At 43.4% G+C, this 25,723-nt stretch overlaps 1 protein-coding gene across 1 annotated transcript in view; it reads left to right on the top strand.

Annotated features, from left to right (window-relative positions):
* The first annotated feature begins 1,236 nt into the window (after positions 1 to 1,236).
* Positions 1,237 to 25,723, top strand: part of ADAM10 (ADAM metallopeptidase domain 10) — a 125,388-nt gene continuing 100,901 nt past the window's right edge. The window contains exon 1 of the mRNA XM_069982269.1: positions 1,237 to 1,429. Within this exon, the coding sequence (XP_069838370.1) occupies positions 1,378 to 1,429 (52 nt within the window). The 5' untranslated portion in view covers positions 1,237 to 1,377. The remainder of the gene's footprint in view (positions 1,430 to 25,723) is intronic.

Genomic DNA, 25,723 nt, shown 5'->3' on the forward strand with positions numbered 1-25,723 from the left:
CCGGACAGCATCTGTAATTAGATGCTGGGAGCGGGGGAGACTGTATTCATAAGCGCCGCACTGTAATGAATCAGCCGCACGGTGCTGTTACTACAGCGCGGCGCTTATGAATACAGTCTCCCCCGCTCCCAGCCTCTAATTACAGATGCTGTCCGGGCGCGGGGGGACTCCGGTACATGCATTCCATGTGCATTCCGTCAGGATCACGGAACGTGGGAATGCAGCCTTACAGTATGGTGGTAATATGTATGGTAATAGTATTTTCTCTTCCTATATGCTGGTGTTATTGGTAATATCTGTCTTGGTGTGTGTGTGTATATATATATATATATTTATATATACCAAAAGCATCACTTGGTCGTGAAAGGAGGCCCAAGTTGACCTCTCGCACCAGGGCCCAGGAGTCATTAGCTATGCCCCTGGTGGGGGTAACTGCTGCACCCTGTGTCCTGACATAACGCAGTCCATTATCCTGGGCTGTATGTAACACACTTGCCGTTTTGTTGCGTTTGGTTGGTGGACATAGAGCCAGGTTGTGTGGGCTCTGCGATTCTGTCATTGTAACCAACAGGTGCAATCAGATTATTAATGACAAGACAAACAACGGCGATGAAGCCTGGTAATGCTAATCATCCATAAACCAATGGTGCTATATATACATAGAATTACTTACTGGCAGTATTATGACGTATAACACCCATATGTCTTTATAAACTGTAAATCTTATGCTGGAGCCTGAGTTGACGCTCTCCATATTCTACTTATTAACTGGAATAGGCAGACAGGCATGCTGACCTATACAGTGGCGGTGTACTGGTGCTGTCCGGCCCAATGGAGACTACAGGTGACTACCACCGCTGCATTACATGGGGACACCTTCTGGAAAATTAAATCATATGACTGAAAATGGGGGAATCTCACTGGAAAACACCATGTGTTGGGGCAGTATTATTTTTTATTAGTACCAGTTATGTCAGGCTATTAGTACCGGACTGTCAGGCTCTGCAGAGCTCACCCTATTACCACAGAGCCACTCATCCGGCCCCATTACAATGAATAGGCGTGAGGTAACGATTTCCTCAGTCTGGAGAACCGGCCAAGTTCCGCAGCTTCTTCCCGGGCGAAGCCTCCCCGGAGTCCTACACTACGGCAGAACAAGAGTTAATAGGAGCAGCACAGTATTTGTCAGGCGGTGGGCGGGGCGCGGCCAGTGACGTCAGGCGGGAGGCGGTGCAGCCTGTTTCCCTCCCCCCTCGTCGGACAGAGCTGGTCGGGACACCGGGAGCTTCCGCTTTCCCCTGGAGCTTGGAGGGGAGAAAGCGCCAAGTGCCGCGGCCGCAGCTTGGGTCCATGTGTGACTGCTGACCCCCGGGGATCATGGCAATCCTGAGGCTTGTGTTCCTGCTCTCCTGGGCGGCCAGTTCGGGAGGTGAGCTGGGAGGGGGACTACGGGGCCGCTCCACTGTTATTGCAGCCCGGCTATCCCAGGAGGGGGGAATGGGAGGGGGCTCCGAGGCTGAGCTCAGCACCGTATACAAATGCAGCATGTGCCTCCTCGGCCAGTGACAGCCCCCCCCCTCTATCATTCCTCCCCCCCAGCCGTACACTAGTTTGCAGCAGGGCACATGGCCAGCCTGGCACATCCTGGCACTGCTCGCCCGTCTGCTGGCTGCAGCACACGTCTCCCCGGATCGCCCCTGTGCCAGCCCCCTGACCATTGTTCTCCAGTGGAGTGCGCTTCACCCTGGTCACCTCTTTGTCATCCGTCATCTGTGCTGGCACATGGCGGGCACAGCCTCTCCGTGTTTTGGGCACCTCCTGGCTTGGCTTATTGCCTCCTAGATTTGGGGGGCCCCTATTGTTTATTACTGGAGGGGCTCTGCGGACCAAGTTGCTGATGAGTGGGCAGCCCTGTATTGTGTCTGCCTTGGTGCTCCCTATGTGTCAGAAGAGGACAACCTGCTCCAGTGTGGGAGAGGATTGCTGCAGACTGCCCAGCACCCCCTGTGTAGGCGGCTGTGGGGGAGAATAAGGAAAGATGGAGGGGTTTAGGCGTTCCAAGACCTGGAGACAGCCGATCTGCTGGATTTGTTGTGATTTCTGCCTGATTTCTCTTTCTCCTCCCCTTTGCACTTAGTCACAAGCAAGCTGTGTAACCCTTTGTCTCCCCTCATGTATTATTGATCTGTGTTGGCATGACGGACATGTACACGGTGTTCTTAGCTGGCTCCATGCTCTGGCAGCGCTGTCATTCGCCTACTGTAGCAATGAATGGGGATAAATATGGGACTGATTCGCTCTGTTCTCATCTGTCTATGATGGTGTTGGGTTCTTTAGGGTTAATGCACCCACAACGCTCCCTTTCAGCAGATGCTTCTGCGTCTCCCATGTAGCACCCAGGCATAGGCGACATGGAGAGCTGGCGGGTTCCTGGAGAAGTCTGTCATCTTCCAGCCCTCTTCTGCTGCAGTCACTCCATATCCTGCTAGTGTAATGATGTCATTTTTATTATTTCTTTGGCAATTGGGCAGCTTGGTTTTATCTGTTCTACAACTTCCTGAGAACATGGGGTTGGTCTTGGCTTCCTGTGTATGTAGGGCTGTATTGATGTCATAATATGTAACAATGCTGTTGTCATACTGAACTTGCTTTGTTTCTCCTCTTTGACACACCTTTGCTCTCGTCAGATGCTGCCGATGCTTCCTGTTTTTGTTGTAATTTCGCTTTTCGCCTTCTAGTTTTACTTCTAGGAAATGACTCCCCATTGGCGTCTACACCTTTTTTGTGTGCGCCATTAGTCAGACATAGAGCCTGATGGGGAGAAGCCTGGACTGAAGCGATGTTGAGCCATAAATGCTGTTGTTGAGGAGAATTGTCTTTTACAGTTTCCAACCTAGTCTGGTATACTTGTATACAGATGGCATAGTCATTTATATGCAGACACTTTACAGGGGACATTCAATCCTGTAAGTTGCAAATATTGTTACACTTCATTGAAACTCTCCGGATTGTTGTGCAGGCGTCTCGCTTCTTATTGGGAACAGTTGCATAGATTTTTCCATGATTGTTTCTGCTATTGATAACCTGTTTCCATTGGTTGTAAATGTTTTGGTGCCTTGACTTGATGTTTTTTATATGAAGCATAAATGTTTACACCCAGGCTTAGCTTACTGTGCCATTGTGACCACATGACTGGACATGTCAGGTTATGTTAGTTTTTTATTTTTTTTTATTTTTTTTTTTATTTATTTCAGACTACTTTTTATGCTATAGAAATTCCTGGTATGTGCGTAACAAACTAGATAAAAATGCAGAAGAAATAAAAAAAAAATTTAAATTTAAAAAAAGGACCTTGCGCTTTACTTTGACTGAAATTCATTCATTTCAATAAACCCTTATGTTTTGTGCCTAAAATTGTGTATGAACCTAGCATTTTACTCTTTCTGCTTCGTAAGTTAGCATTTATAGAATTTATCATGTGTTTTTTTTTTTTTTTTTTTTTTTTTTTTTTAAATGTTGGCATAGTCTGCCCTGTCTTTTTCTATGTAGGTTTTGCTAAAAGGGAACGTAATTGGGCAAAATTTAGAGATGTGCTTTGGTGTACCTAAGTTCATGATTTGTGTATACACACACATTTCATCTGCTAGGTTAAGGATTCACCCAAAAAATCACTAACAAGCTTGTGCATTTTTCTGTAAATTGGCGCATGGATAATCAGACAAACACAGCATACTGTACATACCACATACTTTACAATGCAGCTAATAAATTCCCTCCATTGTCTATCTGAATGGAGTGGAATTTGCCTCTATGGCCTGTTGATTTTACGTTCATGATTTGAATATGTCCCATTGCTTGTTGTGTCTCTGCTCTTCCCCATTGAGCAGGATCATACCTTTTTTTTGAATGCTAGAGAAAAGGAAGGTTTTTCTGCATTTCTTTTATATCTGGGGGTATTGTTGCAGAATTGTTGCATGTAGGTCACGTAGCGTTGAGCTATAAACATTCAAAGTGAATAGGGCAAGCTTTGGTATCAGACAGTACCAGTTATATGGAGCTGTGTCTAGTAGGAAATTAAAGTGTTTATCCCGGCTTAGGTTACTATTACACGGGCCGATGGGGGCCCAATAATAACTGTAAACGAACGCCCATCTGCTAGATCGGCGCTTGTTTACTGGGCTTGTTACACGGCCCGATAATCGTTTAACAAAGGCCGCATGGACATAGTTACCGATGTCCCTGCAGCCCTTGCTTAAACTCTGTACATTATCTAGCCATGCTGCAGGGCTTCTCTTGCTGTCTTCTCCCCGGGTCCCGCACACTGCAGCTTCAGAGCGGTCTGTCTTAGCTGACAGGCCGCTCAGCCAATCACAGGCCGCGGCGGTCCCAGCCTGTGATTGGCTGAGCGACCTGTCAGTCAGGACAGGCCTCTCTGAAGCTGCAGCGCACGGGTTTTGGGGAGGAGAAAGATGACAGCTGCCTCCGATTACTGGATTCAGCCGTTCCCTGGTGTCTAGTGGAGGAGATCGCTCCTCCGGGACGTTGTCCCGGAGGAGCGATCTCCGTTACTGAAGCTGGCCGGGGACCTCTCCAAGATGGCGCCGTCCCCGGCTTGGCACTCGTTTGTTTTCGGCTGCAGCAGCCGAAAGCAAACGAGTGCCGATCTCATTGATCTTTGCTGTATAACTATACAGGCCATTAGATAAAAGAAAAGTTATACATGTTACATATCGTTTTAATCGTAACGAATTGAGGAACATATAAAACATGTCAGTTTTTCCATAAGACACACGGCGTAAAAACCACAGTCCCCCCAAAGAAAAAGAATTGTTTTTTTTTTTTTCAATTTCACTGCGCATATAATTTTTTTCTGGTTTCGCAGCATATTTTATGCAAAAGATCAGCCTGTCATTGCAAAGTACAATTAGTGACGCAAAAAATAAGGGCTATGGGAATGTGCTGTAGCAGCACCCAGCACACTTCCCAAACATGCTTTTATACCCCCCGTCCCTGCAATGTACAAGCCAAAAACGTACTTTATAAACTTGGCGCCCTGTATGTAAATTACCCCCAAGTAGTCCTCTGGGCGGGGAGCTGCGGGCAAGTAGTCACGGTCCCTGGGCGTTCTGCAGTGCTAATCACGCCCCTCTGGGAGGCGCGCTGTCTCTAACGTTAGCATGCCTACGTTCTTGCTGTGCCGCTCATGCGCAGTACAGCGGGTCCGGTCTGCGCCGTACTGCGCACGTGCAGAAAGCCTCGAACTCATTGCTGGAGATCCAGCAATGAGTTCGAGGCTATTTTGCACGTGCGCAGTACGGCGCAGACCGGACCCGCTGTACTGCGCATGAGCGGCACAGCAAGAACGTAGGCGTGCTAACGTTAGAGACAGCGCGCCTCCGATGACGCCGCCACAATTATGCAGGCTAATCACGCCCAGAGGGGCGTGATTAGCACTGCAGAACGCCCAGGGACTGTGACTACTTGCCCGCAGCTCCCCTCCCAGAGGACTACTTGGGGGTAATTTACATACAGGGCGCCAAGTTTATAAAGTACGTTTTTGGCTTGTACATTGCAGGGACGGGGGGTATAAAAGCATATTTGGGAAGTGTGCTGGGTGCTGCTACAGTACATTCTCATACCTTTACATGTGTTTAAGTGATTGGTTCCCTTTAAGCACAAGGAGGAAAAAACGAAAACCCAAAAAGGAAAATTAGCCTGGTCCCGAAGGGGTTAAATCGTCGTTTGCTGAAAATTCGCAGATTGCTTCGTGTAAACTTTCTTTCACCGATTTACCCTATGTAAAAGATGGGCTTAAGTGATCTTAAAAACTATCACAATAACGATTTTTCTTACGAATTTTCTAACGATTTATTCTTCTGAACGCTGATCGTTATAAAAGCCAAATCGTTGCTTCAAAATCGTTAAACGATCGATTGGGCGAATTATCGCTTCGTGTAAACGCAGCATTAGATAACCCTTTTAGTAGGCCTCAGTGCACAGCTCCTTCTGTCAGCTGATTCTCAAACCACCACCAGGCTGGTATTGATGGCCTAGCCGGGGAATAAGCCGTTAATATCAGAAGTCCTAGAAAACCGTCTTAAAGAGAGGCTGGGGTCGTGTTTTCAGATTGTTGGGCACTGCTTTGTGATTCCATCTTGGCTTTTATTTACCTGTCATGGTTCCTGTACAGTTTACCTGAATCCGCTCTGTACAGCCAGCAGCAAACCTAAGTAAATACCCTTGCACATAATGAGCAGAGACCAAAGAAGGATGAAAGTGAAAGGATGAAAAGCTAAATGATGCTATACGTGATGAGATCAGGTAGAGAAGCAGTGTGTAGAGGATAGCCGTGGCATCTGTGCTCTCCTGTCACGCCCTTGCTTCAGGGCCTTTCCTCTGTGCTAGAACCACTCCTTGTTTCCTGCCGTCACTAGTAATAACAGATCTGTTCAGAATGGGATTGTTCAGGGGTTTTGTTTGGATAGAAATTCTTATTTGCACGAAAAGAATAGAAAAAGCTTCTGTATAAATGGTGGCAAGAAAAGCTGTTGGGACTTGCACCATGTCTTCTTGTAATGTCAGATATATTGCTTAACATACAACTATAGCGTCTGATTTTTACAAAATTTTCAGCAGAATTTCCATAGTCTAAAATGTCTCTGAATACTAAGTATTTTTTTTTCTTTTTTTGTGTCCTTTACCTGAAGCTTTGGGGTTTGTGAATCTTACACATTAAGATATAGTATCAGTTGATGTTTGATTTATTTATTTTTATCCAAAACCAGGAGTTGATGAAAATATGTTCACTAGACTAGGGCGGCATGGAGATTCTTGGTCACGTGACTCCTTAACTCGTATAACTGAATGAGGTCACACTGCAACTCAAGTCACAAAAATCCCTTCCGTGTTGGTGCGTGTTTAAAACACAAAATTGGCATTCCTGGTCTTTACAAAATAAAAATCTTTAAAAATTGGAATAGTATAGTTAGGGCCCAGAGAGATAGGTGGAGGTTAAGAATCACTCTGCACAGTCACACTGAAGCCGGATACATCACTGGTGTTTTAGCTAAGGGCCCTACTACACAGAGTGATCATCTGATGAATCAGGCTGTGTAATAAAGACAACGATCAGCCGAAGAGCCTATCATTGGCTGATCATTGTCTTTTAACATGTTTAAAAATCATCAGCCGCCGGCCGTGTATTGCTGAATGTAATAGACATGTGTGGCTGATTGTTGATGACAAGGTAAAATAAAGATTAATACTTACCTGCCCATGCTTCCCGTGTCCTTCTGACTTTTCCCCGCTGACTGCATCCGCTTCTAAAACTTTCTGTGAAATGACAAGCCACTCAGCAAACCGCTGGCCGCGCTGTCCTGTCTTGGCCAGTGATTTGTTTAGGTGCATGTTCAGAGTAGCTTCAGAAGTGCCAGCGGTCGCTGTGATGAGCAGGGAATTTCTCAGAACAAGCAGGAGAACACTGGGGGAACCTCAAGAGGTAAGCATTATTTTACAAATACGCTTTCATCAGCAATGGCTGCACGGACATTGCTATTACTATCTGTGCAGATCATCAAGCCGTGTAATAGGTTCAGTAGGTAAGCACCGATCTAGCAGATTGGTGTTCGCTTACCCAGTACATCAGCCTGTGTAAGGTTGGAATTATGTTAGCATAATACAGATGCATTTTTGTGTACTTATTGTGACCAAAACTTGGCACAAGCAGTGTGAATAGGTGAGCCCTTTCTGTCAAGTGTCAATAGTTGAGGTAGGTGGAGGTGGTACAGTGGTGTAGGGAATGTTTTCTTGGCACACCTTGGGTCTTTTGGTACCTGCGTGGGCAGTAGTATTGTGGTTGACTGAGTTTATTGCTCCATTCTAGCTTTTTACCCCATGGCAGGAAGACATTTTCAGTTGCACAATGCACCATGCTACAGGAGTCTTAGGGCCCTATTACACCAACAGATTATCTGACAGATTTTTACAGCCAAAGCCAGGAATGGATTTGAGAAGGAAGAGAAGTCAAGTCTTTCCTTTAGGGCCTGTTCTCTGGTTATAGTCTGTTTCTGGCTTTGATTGCAAATATCTGTTAGATATCTTTTGGTGTAATAGGGCCCTAAGGCTCCATACAAACGTCCTGTAAATTACGGACCCTGCGCATGTGGAAGCTCTGTCATGGAATGTTACCCCGCCCGACATGGTCATGCCTGGCGGGGAAACATTCCATTATAGGGCTTCCCCCGTCCATAAGGCCTGTAATTTACTGGACGTGTGAATGCAGTCTTACAATCATGTATTGGTTCCAAGAATATGACACTTTTCTTTGCACTAATACCTTTTATATTCCCTAGCTCATAATCCTATGTTCAGAGCATGTCTGTAACTCCATCTAATGTTCTGTAACTGCAAAAACCTTCCCTGTCCCTATAGGCCAATATTCCTGCAAAACAATTCCAGCACCTGGTGGAATCTTCTCTAATGAATGACTGCAGTTCTGAAGGCCAGAGGAGGTCCAACACACTACTAGATGGATGTATTTAATAAAGTGGATATTTAGTATTCAGAATAATTTTTTCTGTATTACGGAGTTGGCGTACTTGCCTTTACACCTTACCGAATTCTCGGTGGGTCATTGAGCTGTATACTAGATTTTAATTCAGTCTAGAATGAGAGAGTTTATTGCCTTTCACGTGGAGGTTTGTGGAGTGCCGTAGGAGTTGGATCACATTTATAGCAAAGCTGTAGAGAGCAATAAACTAAATCCTAAAGATGCATTGTCTGCGGCCCCGTCTTTGGGTCCCGCTTCTCATGTTGTGACAAAAAGGAAGTGGGTTGTATTTAGTATTACATACATGTGGTAAATGCATTGTCTAGCCTGCCCCCACACACACATTCAAGGTAGAATTTCTCTACATTATTTCATTTACTTCGGTTTTGTATAGGAAGAATATTATAGTTTTGTATTTAATCAATGCTCGAGATTTAGTTAAGAAGGTGATGATCAGCTTTTGTGTAACATGGAGCAGTGATATTCAGTTCTCCTCCTACCTACATGGTAAATTTGCTTATGACTCATTCTGTACTCTGTTAATTACACAAAATTCTGTTAATTACACAGTGGCACATAATGCCTTTGATGTGGTGCTCGGTCCCTCTGAAGTAATGGCCGCTGCAGATTATATATATATATATATATATATATATATATATATATATATATATATATATATATATATAGTTTGTGTTCTTTAGGGTTGTGGTATAAGGAGTGAAAGGGCAGCTATATCGGTGCACCAAGGGGTAAAACACCACTTGAAGCACCAAATGGCCTCATCTTTATGGTGGTAAAACTGGCACCATGTGCCACTGTGTCAGGTTGCCTACAGTATAGGGATCTATCAGCGGGTTAGGATAACCTAACATGCTGATTAACTTCTAAGGGTGCCTTCACACGTACCGTATCGCTCCGTTTTTTTACATGCGCGTTTTGATTTTCACATGATTTTCGCTTTATAAAGCCTTGGTGCGGCCTCATCTGGAGTATGCTGTCCAGTTTTGGAACCCGATTCATAAAAAGGATGTTCTAGAGCTAGAGAGGGTCAAAGATGGGCAACTAAACTAATAAGGGGAATGGAGCATCTTACTTATGAGGAGAGATTAAAAGAATTACATTTGTTTAGTCTGGAGAAGAGACGTTTAAGGGGAGATATGATTAACTTATTTAAATATATAAATGGCCCCTACAAGAAATATGGGGAAAAGATGTTCTGGGTAAAACCCCCTTGCATTGCCTCCGCCTGGAGAAAAAAAGGTTCAATCTCCGGAGGCGACAAGCCTTCTTTACAATGAGAACTGTGAATCTGTGGAACAGGATCTGGTCACAGCAAAAACAGTAGAGGGCTTCAAAAGAGGCCTAGACAAGTTCTTAGACCAAAATAATATAAATGCATATGTATAGAACCTATCACCCCTTCCCTGTATCCATCCCCTCCTTGGTTGAACTTGATGGGCATGTGTCTTTTTTCAACCGTATTAACTATATAACTATGTAACTGTGAAAATCAAAACTCGCATGTAAAAATCGCACCAAAAACACAGCGATAAAAACGCAGCAATACGGTACGTGTGAAGCTACCCTAAGGTGTGAAGCTACCGCTGCGTGTCTGGTGCGATTTTTACATGCGAGTTTTGATTTTCACATAAAAATCATGTGAAAATCAAAACTCGCATGTAAAAATTGCATTAAAAACGCAGCGTTAAATACGCAGCTATATGGTACATGTGAAGGCACCCTAAGGGGGTGCAGCAGATTTGAAGTTGCAGATTCCAAGCAAATCTGCAGCTTCAAATCTGATGCAGATCCTGTATGTGTCAACACACAAATTGGCCGTGAATCCTGGTACTGTGATCTTCAATGGGGTTACATATCCGCAGCGGAATTTTCATTCCACTGTGTGTATGTAACGCCGGCCCCTTAACCTCCCACCCTCTGCAGCATACAAGACCCGATTCGGCCGATTATCGTTTGGTGAAATAGAGAGAACGATCAGCCGATGATCGTGTCATCGGCTGATCGTTCATTTAGGGCCAGACCTAAAATCATCGTTCCCCCACCGCGCATCGCTACGGTTGAATAGCGGTGCGCGGCGGGCGACCGACGATTTGACAGGCTGCAGCATCATACATTACCTGTCAGGTCTTCTCCGCGCTGTCTTCATCCCCAGGTCCCGCGCGCTCTATCTTCAGAATGGCCGGCCATTCTGAAGATAGAGCGCGCGGGACCTGGGGATGAAGACAGCGCGGAGAAGACCTGACAGGTAATGTATGCTGCTGCAAGGGCTGCAAGGACATCGGTAACTATGTCCTTGCAGCCCTCGCTAATGATTATCGGGCCGTGGAATAGGCCCAGTAAACGAGCGGCGATCTAGCAGATCGCCGCTCGTTTACAAAGTTGATCGGGCCCTGCTCGGCCGGTGGAATAGGACCCTAAAAGAATGAAACACAAAGGATTCTGTATCACTAGAATACATTCACTCTGATTAGATTTGCCATTTCAGAGAAATAATAGTTGCAACTTTAGCTTGGAATGTGGCTCTGAGTCCTCAGGTGGTCCCCCAGCCCAGATTGATAGATCTCTCCCTATACGCAAAAAGGAAAAGATATGTCTATCAAGCCTATGAGGACCACCCTTTTCCTAGGTGAAGTTACAACTATGGTTACTCCAAACATGCCACAGCTGCTCTGAGTAATCTTCCTTTTAGATGAGACTGTTCATACATTTGCAGTTTTGTTGCGTTCATTTTGTTATGATCATTCAGCGAAACCAATGCCGTTGTATTGAACGTGTACTGTGGCTCTGGCCGTGCATCCAGCTCTGTTCCTTATCCATTGCCGGGAGACTTCTATAGGGCTGACAGTTCATATTGGCTTTCAAAGACTCGGCCCCTCTGCTGGCAGACACTACATTCCATTTTCCTTCCACCCATGCTGACGTTCTCATAGCTGTCCATCTGGCTCAGAAAACCTCCTCATCTGACCAACATTCTGGCCTCCACACCCTTGTATGAGTTTAATGTGTATGCCGCAGCTTTCAGGGTGTGGAGGGCAATATGGCTGAATGTTATGATTAAAAGCTCCCATGTGAAGATCTTTCACCACATACTATTGAAATGAAAGGGCCTATAAACCTAAAGCTCATCTTAGTAGGACAATAGTCTACAAGCCGCATGCTGTGGTGTTCTTCAATGAGATTATGGATTTGGATTGGATTCCAGTATTATTTATGTGTTGCATGCGACCGTAATATGCAATCTGCATACTGTCCTCATTGATGGGCAGCATTGTTCTTGACGTAAAAAAATCTTGAACCCTACTGAAAACCTGATGGATTCCATTATGGGACCCCTTTGGGTACTGTTTGAATATAGACACAATGTAGCCCTCATCTGACCAGACGCTAGTGTGATCTGGGCCTTGTTATGGTCCATCAGAAATCTCACATGTCATTTGTCCTTTGTCTGCTTATATTCTTGGATGTATTTTGAAGCTCTTGTATATGTCGGTGTTAGAAGGTCTTGAATGATCAGGTCAATAAAGTAAAATAGTACTAGTATTTACGTGGCGTTATGCAAGCCACACCTAGGTAGTTCAGCATTTGTAGAAGTGTTTTTATTATTCTCTTCTGTGTCCTCCTTTCAGGCCGTGCAGCACACTTGAAGATTTATCCATGTGACAAAGCCCATTCTTCCTTCCCTTGACTGATGACTGGTGCTGTCACAGAGCAGTGCCCCTGACACAAAGCATTGCTGCGAAAACAGACACTGCTGCTCCGGCTTGTCTTCCCACAAGGCTTTGTAGCGTAGGAGGGCCCATGGCACATCACAGCTATCTCTTTATTAGGAACATGTAGCCGTACAGATTACTGATTTACACACTGCGATATGTATAAGCTGCCTGATAAAAGCTCTGGCTGCTCAGAGAGATCCTATTTGTTCTTCTTTTATTAGTAAATTCTGATCTTGTCCAGTCGTTCTATTTTAGCAGCCGCTAGATGACTGTGCACAGCACATATAAACCTCTTTGTTGTACGCTGCGACCTTTGATCACTATGCTAAGGCATGATGTTCGCGTGTGTATGACTCCAGCCTAACGGGCAACAACCATTTCGGAGAGATGTGTTCTGGACAATGGGAAGCCTCTGTTCTCTGAAGTCATATGATTTTCATTCATCTTGCGTTCTTAAACTTTTATCGTAAAGTACACAAGTTTTGTCTGTAGCCACTGTGTATTAGCAACAATCATCAGATCTTTCTAGATCATGGTAAATTATTGTTAAAATGAACCTTTAAAGTTAGGCGTTGACAGTAAGCTTGGGCCCATTGGCTTCCTGACCCTGGTTTAATATTAGACATCTGGCTGCTAGGGCTGATGTCTGCCATCTCTGGATGGCATTTTGGCCTGCAAGCAGTAAATAAAAATATTTTCCTTTCTGGAAAATGTGTTTCTGGGCTCATAACTATTCAACTAAGGGTCTGTGCACCACTTCCTGCAGAGCATACAGCGGCTGTTACGTAACGGAAGACTGGAGATATTTAAGTAGAAGTAAATTACAAATCTGTATAACTTTCTGAAACCATATGATTTGAAAAAAATTTCGCCTAAGTACCCCTTTAATGTGTATTTTGGGGTTTGTCGTAGTTTCCTCCCCCCCCCCCCCCCTTTTAAATGCAGTGTAACATATATTTTTTTTTTATTTACTTTGCACAATTTTTCCTGCCACAGCCTTCTGTAGGTAAAAAAAAAATGCACAAATAAGTGTGTTTGCTTGTATGTGTATATATTTTTTTCTAATCTTTTTTTTATTTTATTTTTTACTTCCATATTCAATAGAATTGGTGCCAGTTAATTGTATGGACAAAGATCATTGTGTGAATGATGAAAGAGACTTGTAATAAGAGAAAGACAAGTGAAAAACTGCCTAAAACCCCCACAGGCACTAATACACACTTTGGGGACAAAAACTTTGTGTCGGAGAAGATAATCCCGGCCAGTACTGCAGTATTGGACGGATAATCTTCATTTCTGATTAATTGAAATGCGGGCTCATCCGTGTGCACCTGCATCCCAATTTGCTGTCGCACACTCCATTGTGTGAACTGAAGGGTTCCCTGCGGCCACTATTCAATGAATAGCGGCTGCAGAAAACTGACATGTCAGTTTGTCATACTGCCGGATGGAATCCCGTCCGGAGCGTATACTGTGGGGGAGACTTATCAAAGGGTGTAAAATTTAGATTGATGCAAACTGCCTACAGCAACCAATCACAGCTCAGCTTTCAGCTCTGGTGAAAGGAAAGAGGAGCTGTGATTGGTTGCTATGGCCAGTTTGCACCAGTCTAAATTTTACACCCTTTGATAAATCTCCCCCTATGTGTATACGCGGTCGGGATTCTGTTCATTCAACGTATGTGTTGTATAAATCACGGGGTCTGATGCAGATCTGCTGCGGATCCTGTAGGTGTGAACGCACCTTTTAATGGGTTTATACATAATTTAAGCTAATATGTCAAGTATTGGGGTGGTGTCACTTCTTCTTTGCTCGTTGGCTTCAGGCTTTTACCTTCTTATTAATCGTCTGAGATAGTGAAATCAGCATACATTGTTGGAGTTGAGACCCTTTCACAGTGCTTATGTAATCATACCAGTCCCTGAATAATTTCGTCCATGATGTAAAATCCATATTGCAGCGGTTGCTTATGATTGTTAGCATGATGGCATGTGAGTGGGCCAACAGGGGTAAAGGATCTTCACAACCACACATCTTGATCTGCAGGTAGCAACTGTACTCCAGTATAGAGCCGTGCATGTGAGCCTAAAATTGATGTTCAGTTGGTGGAGATAGGGTCTGTATTGCAATGCTGTTATAGGTATCATAAGTGGGCTTTTTATTTTCTCTCCTCTATGCCATGTTGGCAGCCTCTATATAGCGAAGTGTGTAACTTCTTTTAGGGCCTTTTTCACACAAGACATACTTACAGCCCTGTAGGTATAGTATTTGTTTCCAACTAACATCTGACCACAGCAATTCACCCCCCCTACACACTAAACGAATGCAGTGTTTTTAATGGTGTTTTTTCCAGTGCCTTCTGAAAAACATCAGTCAAACTTTCCTAGGGTGGTTGTTTTGGGCAGATGGTACCTTAGAGTCGGTGTAATGGTGGCATGGGTTTCTGCAGTTCAGGGGGACGCATACATATTTTATGTACCAGGTCTTGGGCAGCCTATGACATCCACTGTTCGGGAATTGCGTAGGCCGGACCACCTGACTAGGTAAGTATAACCTAAACCTAAATAGATTGGAACGACTGACCCTGTTTGGCCTTGTGTGATTGCAGTATTCCTTTGAATTGTAGAGGACAGCTGAAATAATAGCCGCTGTCATTGTGCTTCTTGTTTTTCAGTTGACAATTGAGCATTACTATTTTTTTTTTTTTTTTTTTTCTTTTGCAGGCTTCCTTCCTTTTTCCTGTTAGCCAGAGAGCGTGCCGGCTCCCTGCTGGCCATGAATTCTCTGTAGTAGTCCCCATGCCATCTATTCTATTAAATATTAATGCTAACAATTTTCCTCCTTTTCAGAATGGAGTTCAAGCTTTTCTTTGTCTTTTGCTTTGCTTTTATTGGAGCATAATTTTTATTTGATCCTGTTTACAGTTGTAGTTTTGCGGAGATGGATGGACATAGCTTTTATATTACTAGTAAAGCAGTACAAACTTTGTGTTTGTGCCTGGTCGTATAGATTATATATCCCAGTATAGTTTAGGACCGCTTTATCTGTGGCATTGCACTAGCTTTCTGGTTTGAATGCCATATTTATGATGCCCAATGTCTTTCAAATTTGTGATAAATTACAGTTCTATCTGCCTTCTATCTGGAAGTTACTGGCAGAAGAGGATTGTAAAGAAAGAAGTATACTGGATAGATTCAAAGTATGCAACTATACCCTACCCCCCCACACACACACATTTTTTTAAGTTACTAAAACCAGTTGTTACTTTTTTTCATTGTTTGGCTTGGTTCTCAGCAGATTTCCTCTCTAAGGGCGGGTTCAGACTGCGGAATTCTCGCGGATAAATTCCGCAGAATTCCATCGCCTGTACTCGCTCATGTCCTCTCGCCTTTCCGACGGCTCCATAGACACCATTCTATGGGCCGGCTGATTCTGCATTTTGCTGAAAGAATTGTCACGTCATTTCTTTCGGCGGAATCAGCCGGCCTATAGAATGGTGACTATGGAGCCAGAGGAAAGACACGGCCGTGAGCGCGTACAGGCGACAGAATTCCGTAGTCTGAACCCACTCTCAAAGTTACACATACTTAAATTTTTTGGACCAGGTGCATAAAAAATTAAAATAAGAATAGATGTTTTAGCCTTCTGCAGCTGATCGGTTTCCAGCTTTTTAAGTCTAATCTGCTGCGTGACCGTTATTAACCATAGGTTCCAGTATTAAGAACCATTTGCACAGTTCATGTAATTGTACTGGCTTCGAGGTTACCTAGGCATGGCTTTGATCCTCTGGTAACTGCACTAAGATGTCTGAGGTTTTTTTTTTTTTGTTTACATTTCTACAGAATTTGAGGGTCTCCTTCGTGTATCCTTTGTGGCAGAGCTGAAAGTTTTTTTTTTTTTTTAAATAGCCCTATTCCTCTGCTCACCTTATCTGCGGTTCTTCTAAATGTATGGGTGGTACAGAAAGTCATGTCATCTGTCCTCACAGCCTACCTAGTAAGGGCAGTAGAGGAGTTCAGTAAGGGCCAGTTCACACAGAGTAAAACTAGCGGAGTTTTGTGGCGGAACTCTCTGCCACGCAATCCCGCCAGCCTCCGTGTCCATGTCATACCAGCAGTCTATAGGAGGCTTGTGCGTCTCCTCTCTCTTCTCCTCTACACCCCTATCATGTCAATTCTTCCATGTGGAGAGCGGAGGCGCGCTAGCCTCCCATAGCAGGGCTCCAGACCAAAAAATTTACCTAGGAGCCACCTAACCTGAAAAATTTAGGCGCCAAATAGAATATTTGGTCGCCAACATTTTAAAACATGTAAAATTAATGTTATGTTAAATGGGACTTACTGTGTGCAGAGGTCACGGCAGCATCCTCCTCCTTTAGATTCTCTCTTTTCTTAGTTTGAAAACGTTCAACATGGAAACTTGTAACTTGACAACCATATACCCCCCCTGCTGCCGGTGTGTTCCCTCAGCCAGCTGCCATCTTACCGGCAATGATCTACTATAACTATATATATATATATATATATATATATATATATATATAGCAGCCGATGACATATAGCCCCTGTGGCAATGTATATGGGAAGTGGTACTGTGCAGTGTATATACATACAGACACTGAGGGAAGTGGTACTGTGCAGTGTATATACATACAGACACTGAGGGAAGTGGTACTGTGCAGTCTATACATACAGACACTGAGGAAAGTGGTACTGTGCAGTCTATACATACAGACACTGAGGAAAGTGGTACTGTGCAGTGTATATACATACACACACTGAGGGAAGTGGTACTGTGCAGTGTATATACATACACACACTGAGGGAAGTGGTACTGTGCAGTGTATATACATACAGACACTGAGGGAAGTGGTACTGTGCAGTGTATATACATACAGACACTGAGGGAAGTGGTACTGTGCAGTGTATATACATACAGACACTGAGGGAAGTGGTACTGTGCAGTGTATATACATACAGACACTGAGGGAAGTGGTACTGTGCAGTGTATATACATACAGACACTGAGGGAAGTGGTACTGTGCAGTGTATATACATACAGACACTGAGGGAAGTGGTACTGTGCAGTGTATATACATACACACACTGAGGGAAGTGGTACTGTGCAGTGTATATACATACACACACTGAGGGAAGTGGTACTGTGCAGTCTATACATACCCCCCCTCGCACCCCACACGCACTGACTACCGCACCTGGCCGCCATCACAACAGACACACTACCAATCCCCCGCCCATGCCGCGGTCCCCCCACACACATTACTGTCCGGCCGCCACCCCTGCCGTCCCTCCGGTTGTACTCACCCACTATCTAAGCTTGGTGCCGCTGGGGTGAACTTGAAGAACCGCGGCGCCGGGTGAGGAGAGGCGGGAGAGAAGCGCTGGAGGAGTGTGGCGCCTCTGCGGCCGTCCGTCCAATGAATGACGGACGTGCTGAATGACGTCACTGGAGAAGCGTGTCCCCGCACACGTCATCCAGCACGTCCGTCATTCATTGGACGGCCGGCCGCAGAGGCGCCACGTGATTCGGCGCGGAAGTCCTTAAAGAGACAGTGCGCCGCCCGGGCCAGTCGCAAATGGCGCCCAGATTTATTAATTTGCCATTTGCAAGATGTCAGTTGCATTGGCGACCATTTTGGTCGCCATCTGGAGCCCTGCATAGACTGCCAGTATGACAGGGAGGCTCTCTGCCGCGGAGTTCTGACAGTTTTACTCTGTGTAAACTGGCCCTATGGAGAGCTCCAGGAGAAAGAGAGTAACTGCAGCACACATGGTAAAGTTTTTATGTAACTCCCATATAACTTTATAAGCATATAACTATATATTAGTTTCCTAGAACATTAAAAAAAAAATCATCCCTCATGATCTAATTCTGCCTCAGTAAAGCAAATTACCAGTTAATACGATAAAACAACAACCCTATTCCTAGGAGTGTACCATAACCACTGATCTAAAGCTTATAACTACTCCTATAATGACAAACATATCAGGACATGATTGGAGTTGTAGTTGTTCAACAGCCTTAGCCTGCTGTACACTTAATTACATATAAATATTACTCTTTGAATTTTCTTGTTTCCTAACTGCTATACTACAGCTATTGTGGCGTAATAGGAATTATATCTGCTTGCATGAAAGTAAAATGTCAGCTCTTTACTGTAATAAAATAGAAACTTTGCCAACTTGTCTCTGACCAATTTAGAACATGCAGAAGTTTTGACAGTGTCCGGTTGCTCAGATACCCACTGATAACTAGGGTCCTGTTACACAGGCAAATTATTGTCTATTACCAGCAATGATCCACTATATAGCAAGTCTACAGTGCAAAAAATGGATGAGAAAACTGATTGCAAAAACGCATGTGTGAACCCAGCCTAAGCTGTACGAATCATCAGAAGGAAGATAGTGGAGGCAATGTGAATTAACAGGTTGTCATTGCAGCCAGGGAAATTTCTTATTTACCTGTTTACGTCACAATATTTACTACATATGTATCCCATGTAAACACTCTCTGCTGCCACCATTGGCTTACATGGCTCCTAGGCATGTTACATGCAGATTTTTCAGTGGTGTTTACCATTTTATGTTACAGCGTGCTGTTTCCTTGTGGTATTTTTCTGGGGTTTGAAATCCCCATTGACTTGTTTGTAACAATGTAGTACGTAGCTAAAATAACCTGTGGGCCTGGCCTAGCTACACAATTAAGTGTTAAAATGACGGCACTAGAGGCTACTAATTAGTATATATATATATATTTTTTATACAGACTACAAGACTCCTTTTAAGCTATGCATAAAAAGCTGTCATTATGAAAAGAGAACAATAATGCAGCAGAAATAAACCTGAGAGCCCACATATGTTCAGTGAGTGACTAGAAGCGGATGAATACCTGTGCACGTAAGATTTCTCATGCTGTTTTGACCCTGGTGCCAAACCTGCCTCTTTGTTTCTTTATTTGGCCAAGCACAGGGCATTGTGGGTGCTGGGAGCGCTCATCCTATAGTTAGCCTCCATAGCTACAGTATGTGCTCACCGCCGCTGATTAATTTATTCATCTCTTATCGAGCTATGAGTCATCTGGTCAATAACACAACACATTCCTGACAACTCCCACACACCCTACTTAGTGAAATTTTCAGAAATGTGAAGTCTGCAACGCTGACATCTTGAGATTGTTTAGCTGAATTTCTTTGCAAAGGAGGCTGTTTTTCTCATGGTCGGTATAGCTTTCTTTCAGATTTTCTTTTTATTGTTTTTTTTTTTTTAACCGCAAAAAGGAAAATCAACGTACAATAGTTCAGGTGGTCTACACATGACACTTCCCTGACTAAATATTTCTTTACAAATAGGTAGAGCTTTCTTTTGTCTACTGGATGGAAGTAGTAGTCACATAAGCCTTTATAGAGCACCAGCAGATTCTGCAGCTCTTTGCAGTTTAGTAGAAGCCAAAAAGTAAAATGGGTAAAAACAAGGAGAACATACAATCTAAATAGCACAGAAAATGGATCACACATCATGTTTCATTTATTCTCGTGCTAGGCTTTATTCACATGCGGTAGTAGAAATTTGTCCCATAGACAGTAAGGCCCATTACATGGGCTGATTATTGGGCAAATATGTGGCCATCGGAACCATTCCCAATAATTGTCCTGTTGCTGCGTCTCCACATTGTGGTCCCCACACTTGAGTTTTTCAGTTCCTGCAACATTGTGCTGCCATTGGAAAATGCAGTTGGGGTGTGATTTTATGCATGTGGAAACATCATCTTTAAAAAACTTAAGGATATGCATACATCCTTGCTGCCAGCTTCTAGAAGACGACCACACAAGTATAGCATTCATACCTTCAACTTAGATCTGGCATCTTTTTTTTTTTTTTTTTTTTTGGGGCGGAGGGGGGGGGGTGGAATCCTTATTCCGGGCTGACTGTGTCTGACACTGTCTGTGCCTGCCCCACACGGCCTTAGCCCACCCACTCTCTGACTGCTAATGTGTCTTCCAGAACATCACCAAAGGTATGTATGCAATGCTTGTTTGATTTACAATCCGGAATTTGGCAGTGATTAGCACGCAAATGAGAAATAAGGTTCTAGCTGATCATATTTTTTGTGCAGCCATTTAAATGATTAAAGAAGTTGTTTGGCATTAACTGAAAAGCTACTATTCTCCCAGGTGTGTGGGAAACACAGCCCTGGGAGTGGTATACTTACCTGTCCTGCTCCTCTGCAGCTGTGGGTTTCTAGGCCACTTGCTGTCATCATTTTGACAACATCCTCTGACGTGCTGCTCCTACTGGAAACCGCCTCTCAGCATAATGTATAGCATAGTCTATTTTGTTGTCAAAACAATGACCGCAACAGGAAGAAGGCGGAGCGGGATAGGTAAGTATACCTCACTGTTATGTTTTTTGGAGAGGTTTCACTGTATAGGATCTGTTTTTACTGAGCAAAAAATAATTCTAGGCAATACCCTCCCTTTCAAGTGAATCTGTCCACTGCAATTCAAGTTTGAAATTGCTGATGCTGTTAGGTCAAGGAGGTGTATATCTATCTGTGCTTCTATAGTGTATAAAATGCTTTCATTCTCCTGTGCAAAGTATCAAATGCATCCCAAGCCCCTGAATTGCTGCAAGCTGGAATGAGATGTCCTCCTATCCTTGTCTCTGCTTAGGCTTGGCTAAGTGCTGACCGTCAGTCAGGCTGGGTCAGGGATCGGAGGGAGGAGTGAGGAGGTGTTCCAGCTTGCAACATTCAGAAGCCTGGGAGAGAAATTAAGAGAAATAATGCTTTTCTTTTTACCTTACAGAAGCACAGGCATGATATGTGACTGGTACCATGTATCTCCTTGAATAAGAACAGATTAGAAGAATCGGTACCTAATTTACATATTCATTAAAGGGGTTATCCAGTGCTATAAAAAATGGCCACTTTTTTTAAAAGACAACACGACTCTTGTCTTGTTCAGGTGTGGTTTGCAATTAAGCTCCATTCACTTCAATGGAACTGAGCAGCAAAACCCTGCCCAAGCTGGATACAAGAGTGGGGCTGTCTCTGAAAGAAAGTGGCCATGTTTTTGTAGCGCTGGATAACCCCTTTAAAGTTAAGATTTAGTGAAAACTGCACTGAGGCTGAAGGTGAGAAAGCCATCTTTGTTCTCAGTGTTCCGTGAGCTATGGAAAGGGAACCAATCACCTGACTAATCCTTATAACGCTATTAATCTATGCTAACACATCTATCCCGTAACACATTTACCAAACATGTATCTATAGCGCCTTTTACTGCCTGGGATACAAAATATAAATTTGTTCCTGTGCTGTATGCTAATTGATGTCATTTGGACGTTTTTTCAGGGCCAAGTAGTCACAATCCCAGGGCTGGGTTTTGCTAAAAACAGGTCTCTATGGCTGTGATTTACAGCCCTGTGTCATGGAATCATCATCCAGAGGCGGCCTGGCATTACACAGTTGCTCCCACGCCTTTGTTCTGGCGGACATGCGCAGTACAGCAGCTTCCTATCCAGGCTTCTCTTTATCAGCTATCTAACAGTGTCAGCAGTTTAAAGCATGAATTGCTGCTGACAGATTTACTTTGAGGATGCCAGTTGAGCTGCCTGTTGCCAGTCCTTGCTTCCCTATGTAGTCAGTGAATCAATGTAGTTAGATTCGGTTGCTAGAGCAACTGGTGTCAGGGTTTTACACCAATCAGTAGTGGATTAGTGTCGCTCCTCTCATTAGCGTTACCTATTCTGAGCATTATTACTAGGAGAAGGTTAGCTCTGTGTGGGGTTTAGGTGACAGCTGTATTTTTAAGGTTCCTGACAGTTTGGCAATAAACAAAAACATTACACCGCTCTGTGGGACTTTCTGCTTTGTTGCTGTGAATGCTTTTATATACCTCAATGGATACTTTACATACACAATGTTACTACGTTATGCTATTAAATCAGGGATGGGGAACCTTCGGCCCTCCAGCTGTTGCAAAACTACAATTCCCACCATGCCTGGGCAGCCGAAGCGAAGCTTCGGCTGCCCAGGCATGGTGGGAATTGTAGTTTTGCAACAGCTGGGGGGCCGAAGGTTCCCCATCCCTGTATTAAATAAAGTAAGGCCTGTAATCTGCTCAGAGAAACCAGCACCTGCTGCATGAGGATTTCCTCCCTATGAATTCCTTGGATATCTTGCTGATTTGTGTTGCTGATTCCAAAACGTGCAATGTGTGAACAGGTAGCAGTTTCCTTGTTTGTAAGTTTGTTTACATGGCTGACGGTAAACTGGTTATAATAGGAGGACTCCTATACCAGTACGTGTGTAGATGTGTCTCGGCGGTGTGTATGGAAAATGGCAGCAGCAATGGGCTGATGACTTAGCAGGGCTGGTGGAGTTTGTAACGTATTGCTCCCATGCAGTTTTATATATTGCTCTTCTCTTTAGGACTTACATGTTGCGTGTCCATGCACTAGGACATTGTGTGGCATTTCATATGTTTAAAAGCCAGCCAATTTCCCACTTCAGCAAAAAAAAAAAAAAGTATTGAGTCTTTAGTTTACCATATTCTGCCTGACGCAGCATACGTTGGCATCTCTTTTTAACAGGTTGCTACTGTATATACGAAACGCACAAGGATAACCCAATTCTTAGCAAACGAGTTGTGCTTTGCGATCTTCCTTGTGATGTGCTCTCTAAGAATCCTCCCGGTCCTATTTACCTTTCCTGAATTCAGTCCATGTAGGCTTCTGTTTATACACTGTCTTGTAGATCGCGCACACTGCTCAAATAAACACTTTCATAATTAAAGTTCAGCTGAAGTTTCCTTCTCCTCCCCATCCTCGTCGGGTTGATATTTAATCAGCAAAGTGTTCTGTAATCTGTCGCTGTTAGACGTGACTGGTTTCCTTAAAGTACCTGGTGCTAGTGGAAGAGCAAGTGAGTTACTCTGAATCCACCAGGTTAAATGATGATGCTACTCATGGAGGTGATTTATATTTTCCGCTAATATGTAGTAATAAAATATGATAGTGATCGGATAATAATTTTCTGCAATGTGATGCTAATTGTGGAATCCCCATCTTTTCCCTCCTCAATGTATTTAAGTAGCTATATTTAAGAAACACACCTGGTGCTAGTGGAGGATAACATATCACCTGGTGAAAGCTACAAAGTAAACAAAACCTGCTAGAACAAGTAAATCCTAGATGGTAAAAGGGGACTTGAAGTAGTTTCTGGAATTTTCAGTCCTCTCAAACAGGTTCATTCTATGGACGGATGACGGATTCCGCCCGTGCGTAGAATGGAGTCTATGATACGGGCGCACGCCAACCACAGTCCGCGAGCTGCGGAATGTGCAACGAGTTTTTAGTCGCCTTTCCGTAGTGTGCATGTACCCTTAGGGCCCTATTACATCGATTATCTGACAGATTTTTTTGAGCCAAAGCCAGGAACAGACTATAAACAGAGAACAGGTAATAAAGGAAATACTGAGATTTCTCCTCTTTTCAAATCCATTCCTGGCATTGGCCTAAAAAAAAATCTGTAAGATAATCTGTTGGTGTAATAGGACCCTTAGGCAGTGTTACCACATGGTTGAAACTTTCCCTATGATAATGTGGTGATAAATATTTAGTATGGGCTTTAATAAGCAAATCTGCACATATGCTATATTTACTAAGATGTATTGTCCGGTACTATGTTGCTGGTGTCCACATCAGCTGGCATGTATCAGTTTAGTCTGAAGTTGTTCTGTGGAAATAGAATCTGCACTATTGGGTCATGGTTTTACCCTGTAAGGAATCTATAGCCCATTGACAAATTGCTTATCCGTTTTGTACAGAAAATAATAGTCTGTTGATTATTGCATTTGAAAATTTCATAGTTTAGATATTTGTTGCAGTTTTAACCAGCCACCTTTTTCTTTTGACTAGTGTTCATTATTTTCTACAGTGCACTAGGGCTCTATGCACACTCTTCAAGCCACCAGAGGTGTATGTCAGGAAGATGGTGTCTGTAGCATATCTTTAATGTATGACAACAGTTATTAGGAAGTGTGACGTGGAGATCATTCCCTGGCACACTTGGCACAGCCAAAGTTTTAGGGTTACTGGTCCATTAAATCCCCCACCCTCTAATGGTAAGAGGACCAGAGGTCATTATAGAAACTGGAATATTTCATATTTATTTTTCTTGTACTATCACGGAAAAAAAAAATTATCCAAGTTGTTTTCTGATAAATTGCCTTTAACATTGGACTTATCATTATCACATTTCTGACAGCTAAATACACACAACTAGAGTGGGGTGTGGCCAGTGTCACAAGTTTAGATAATGAACTGTGACAGGAAGGGAGTGGCAGACATTGGAGAAGTGAGATTACAATCCACTTAGTGTCTCAATACACCGATAATGGGCTAGTCTATAAAAAAAATAACTTTTAGATCAACTGGTCCAAGAATGTGCTAGAGATTTGGTAATTTACTTCTATTAAAAAATCTCCAGTCTTCCAGTGTTTATTAGCTACTGTATGTCCTGCAGGAAGTGTTGTTTTCTTTCCAGTCTTTAATAGTGCTCTATGCTGCCATCTCTGTCCATGACAGGAACTGTACAGAGCAGTAGGAAATTCTCATAGAAAAATACTTCTGCTCTCCATACTGAAGAATACACCATTTACTGCAAGATGTACAGCAGCTGATACTGGAATACTGGAGAAATTTTTTTTTTAATAGAAGTAAGTTAGAAATCTCTGCCACTTTCTGGCACCGTTGATTTGAAAGAAAGTTTAGATGAGTGTTGGTAGAATGCTTAGAAATTACCAGGATGCATGTAAAGTTTATGGGGATGTTCCTGCTCCCCCTGATGCTAAATGTCTGACATGTTGGATCATGTATTGATTGTTTTGCAATTGGTGTCTGGCAAAGGTTTATTACCCTCTCCACAGTGAGAACACATGAATATTTGGCTAAGCATACTTGTATTCTTGGGGAGCTTAGAAGCAATAGTTATTATTAAATAAGCAAATGCTTACTTTTTTTAAAGTGTCACTGTCGCCTGTACTATTGATTTCTGCAAAACAAATTTAATGACAGTGACACTTTTAATGTGCTTTTTAGCTGTAAATGTAAACTTTTATAAAATCACCATGAAAGATATATGGGGTAATTTTTCCGAAACAATATGCCATTTTTTTAGGTAAAAACATAAATTTTTGCACAATGGTAATTTGTTCAATTTTTTTTTACTCCCTTTACGCCAAGTGGATGGAGCTTCTTGGCAAAGGGCGGGGCTGCCGTGGCCAATCGCTTTTCTCATAATTTACATTATTAATCGGTGTAAGTTACCACAGTAATCTACACTATCTTAGAGCCTGCATAGGTTTCTGGGACTGTCACACGGGCAGCCATAGCTGCGCTGGATTTGTTAAGAGCTGGCA

Source organism: Dendropsophus ebraccatus, chromosome 1, assembly GCF_027789765.1.
Source record: "Dendropsophus ebraccatus isolate aDenEbr1 chromosome 1, aDenEbr1.pat, whole genome shotgun sequence".
Classification (NCBI taxonomy): domain Eukaryota; kingdom Metazoa; phylum Chordata; class Amphibia; order Anura; family Hylidae; genus Dendropsophus; species Dendropsophus ebraccatus.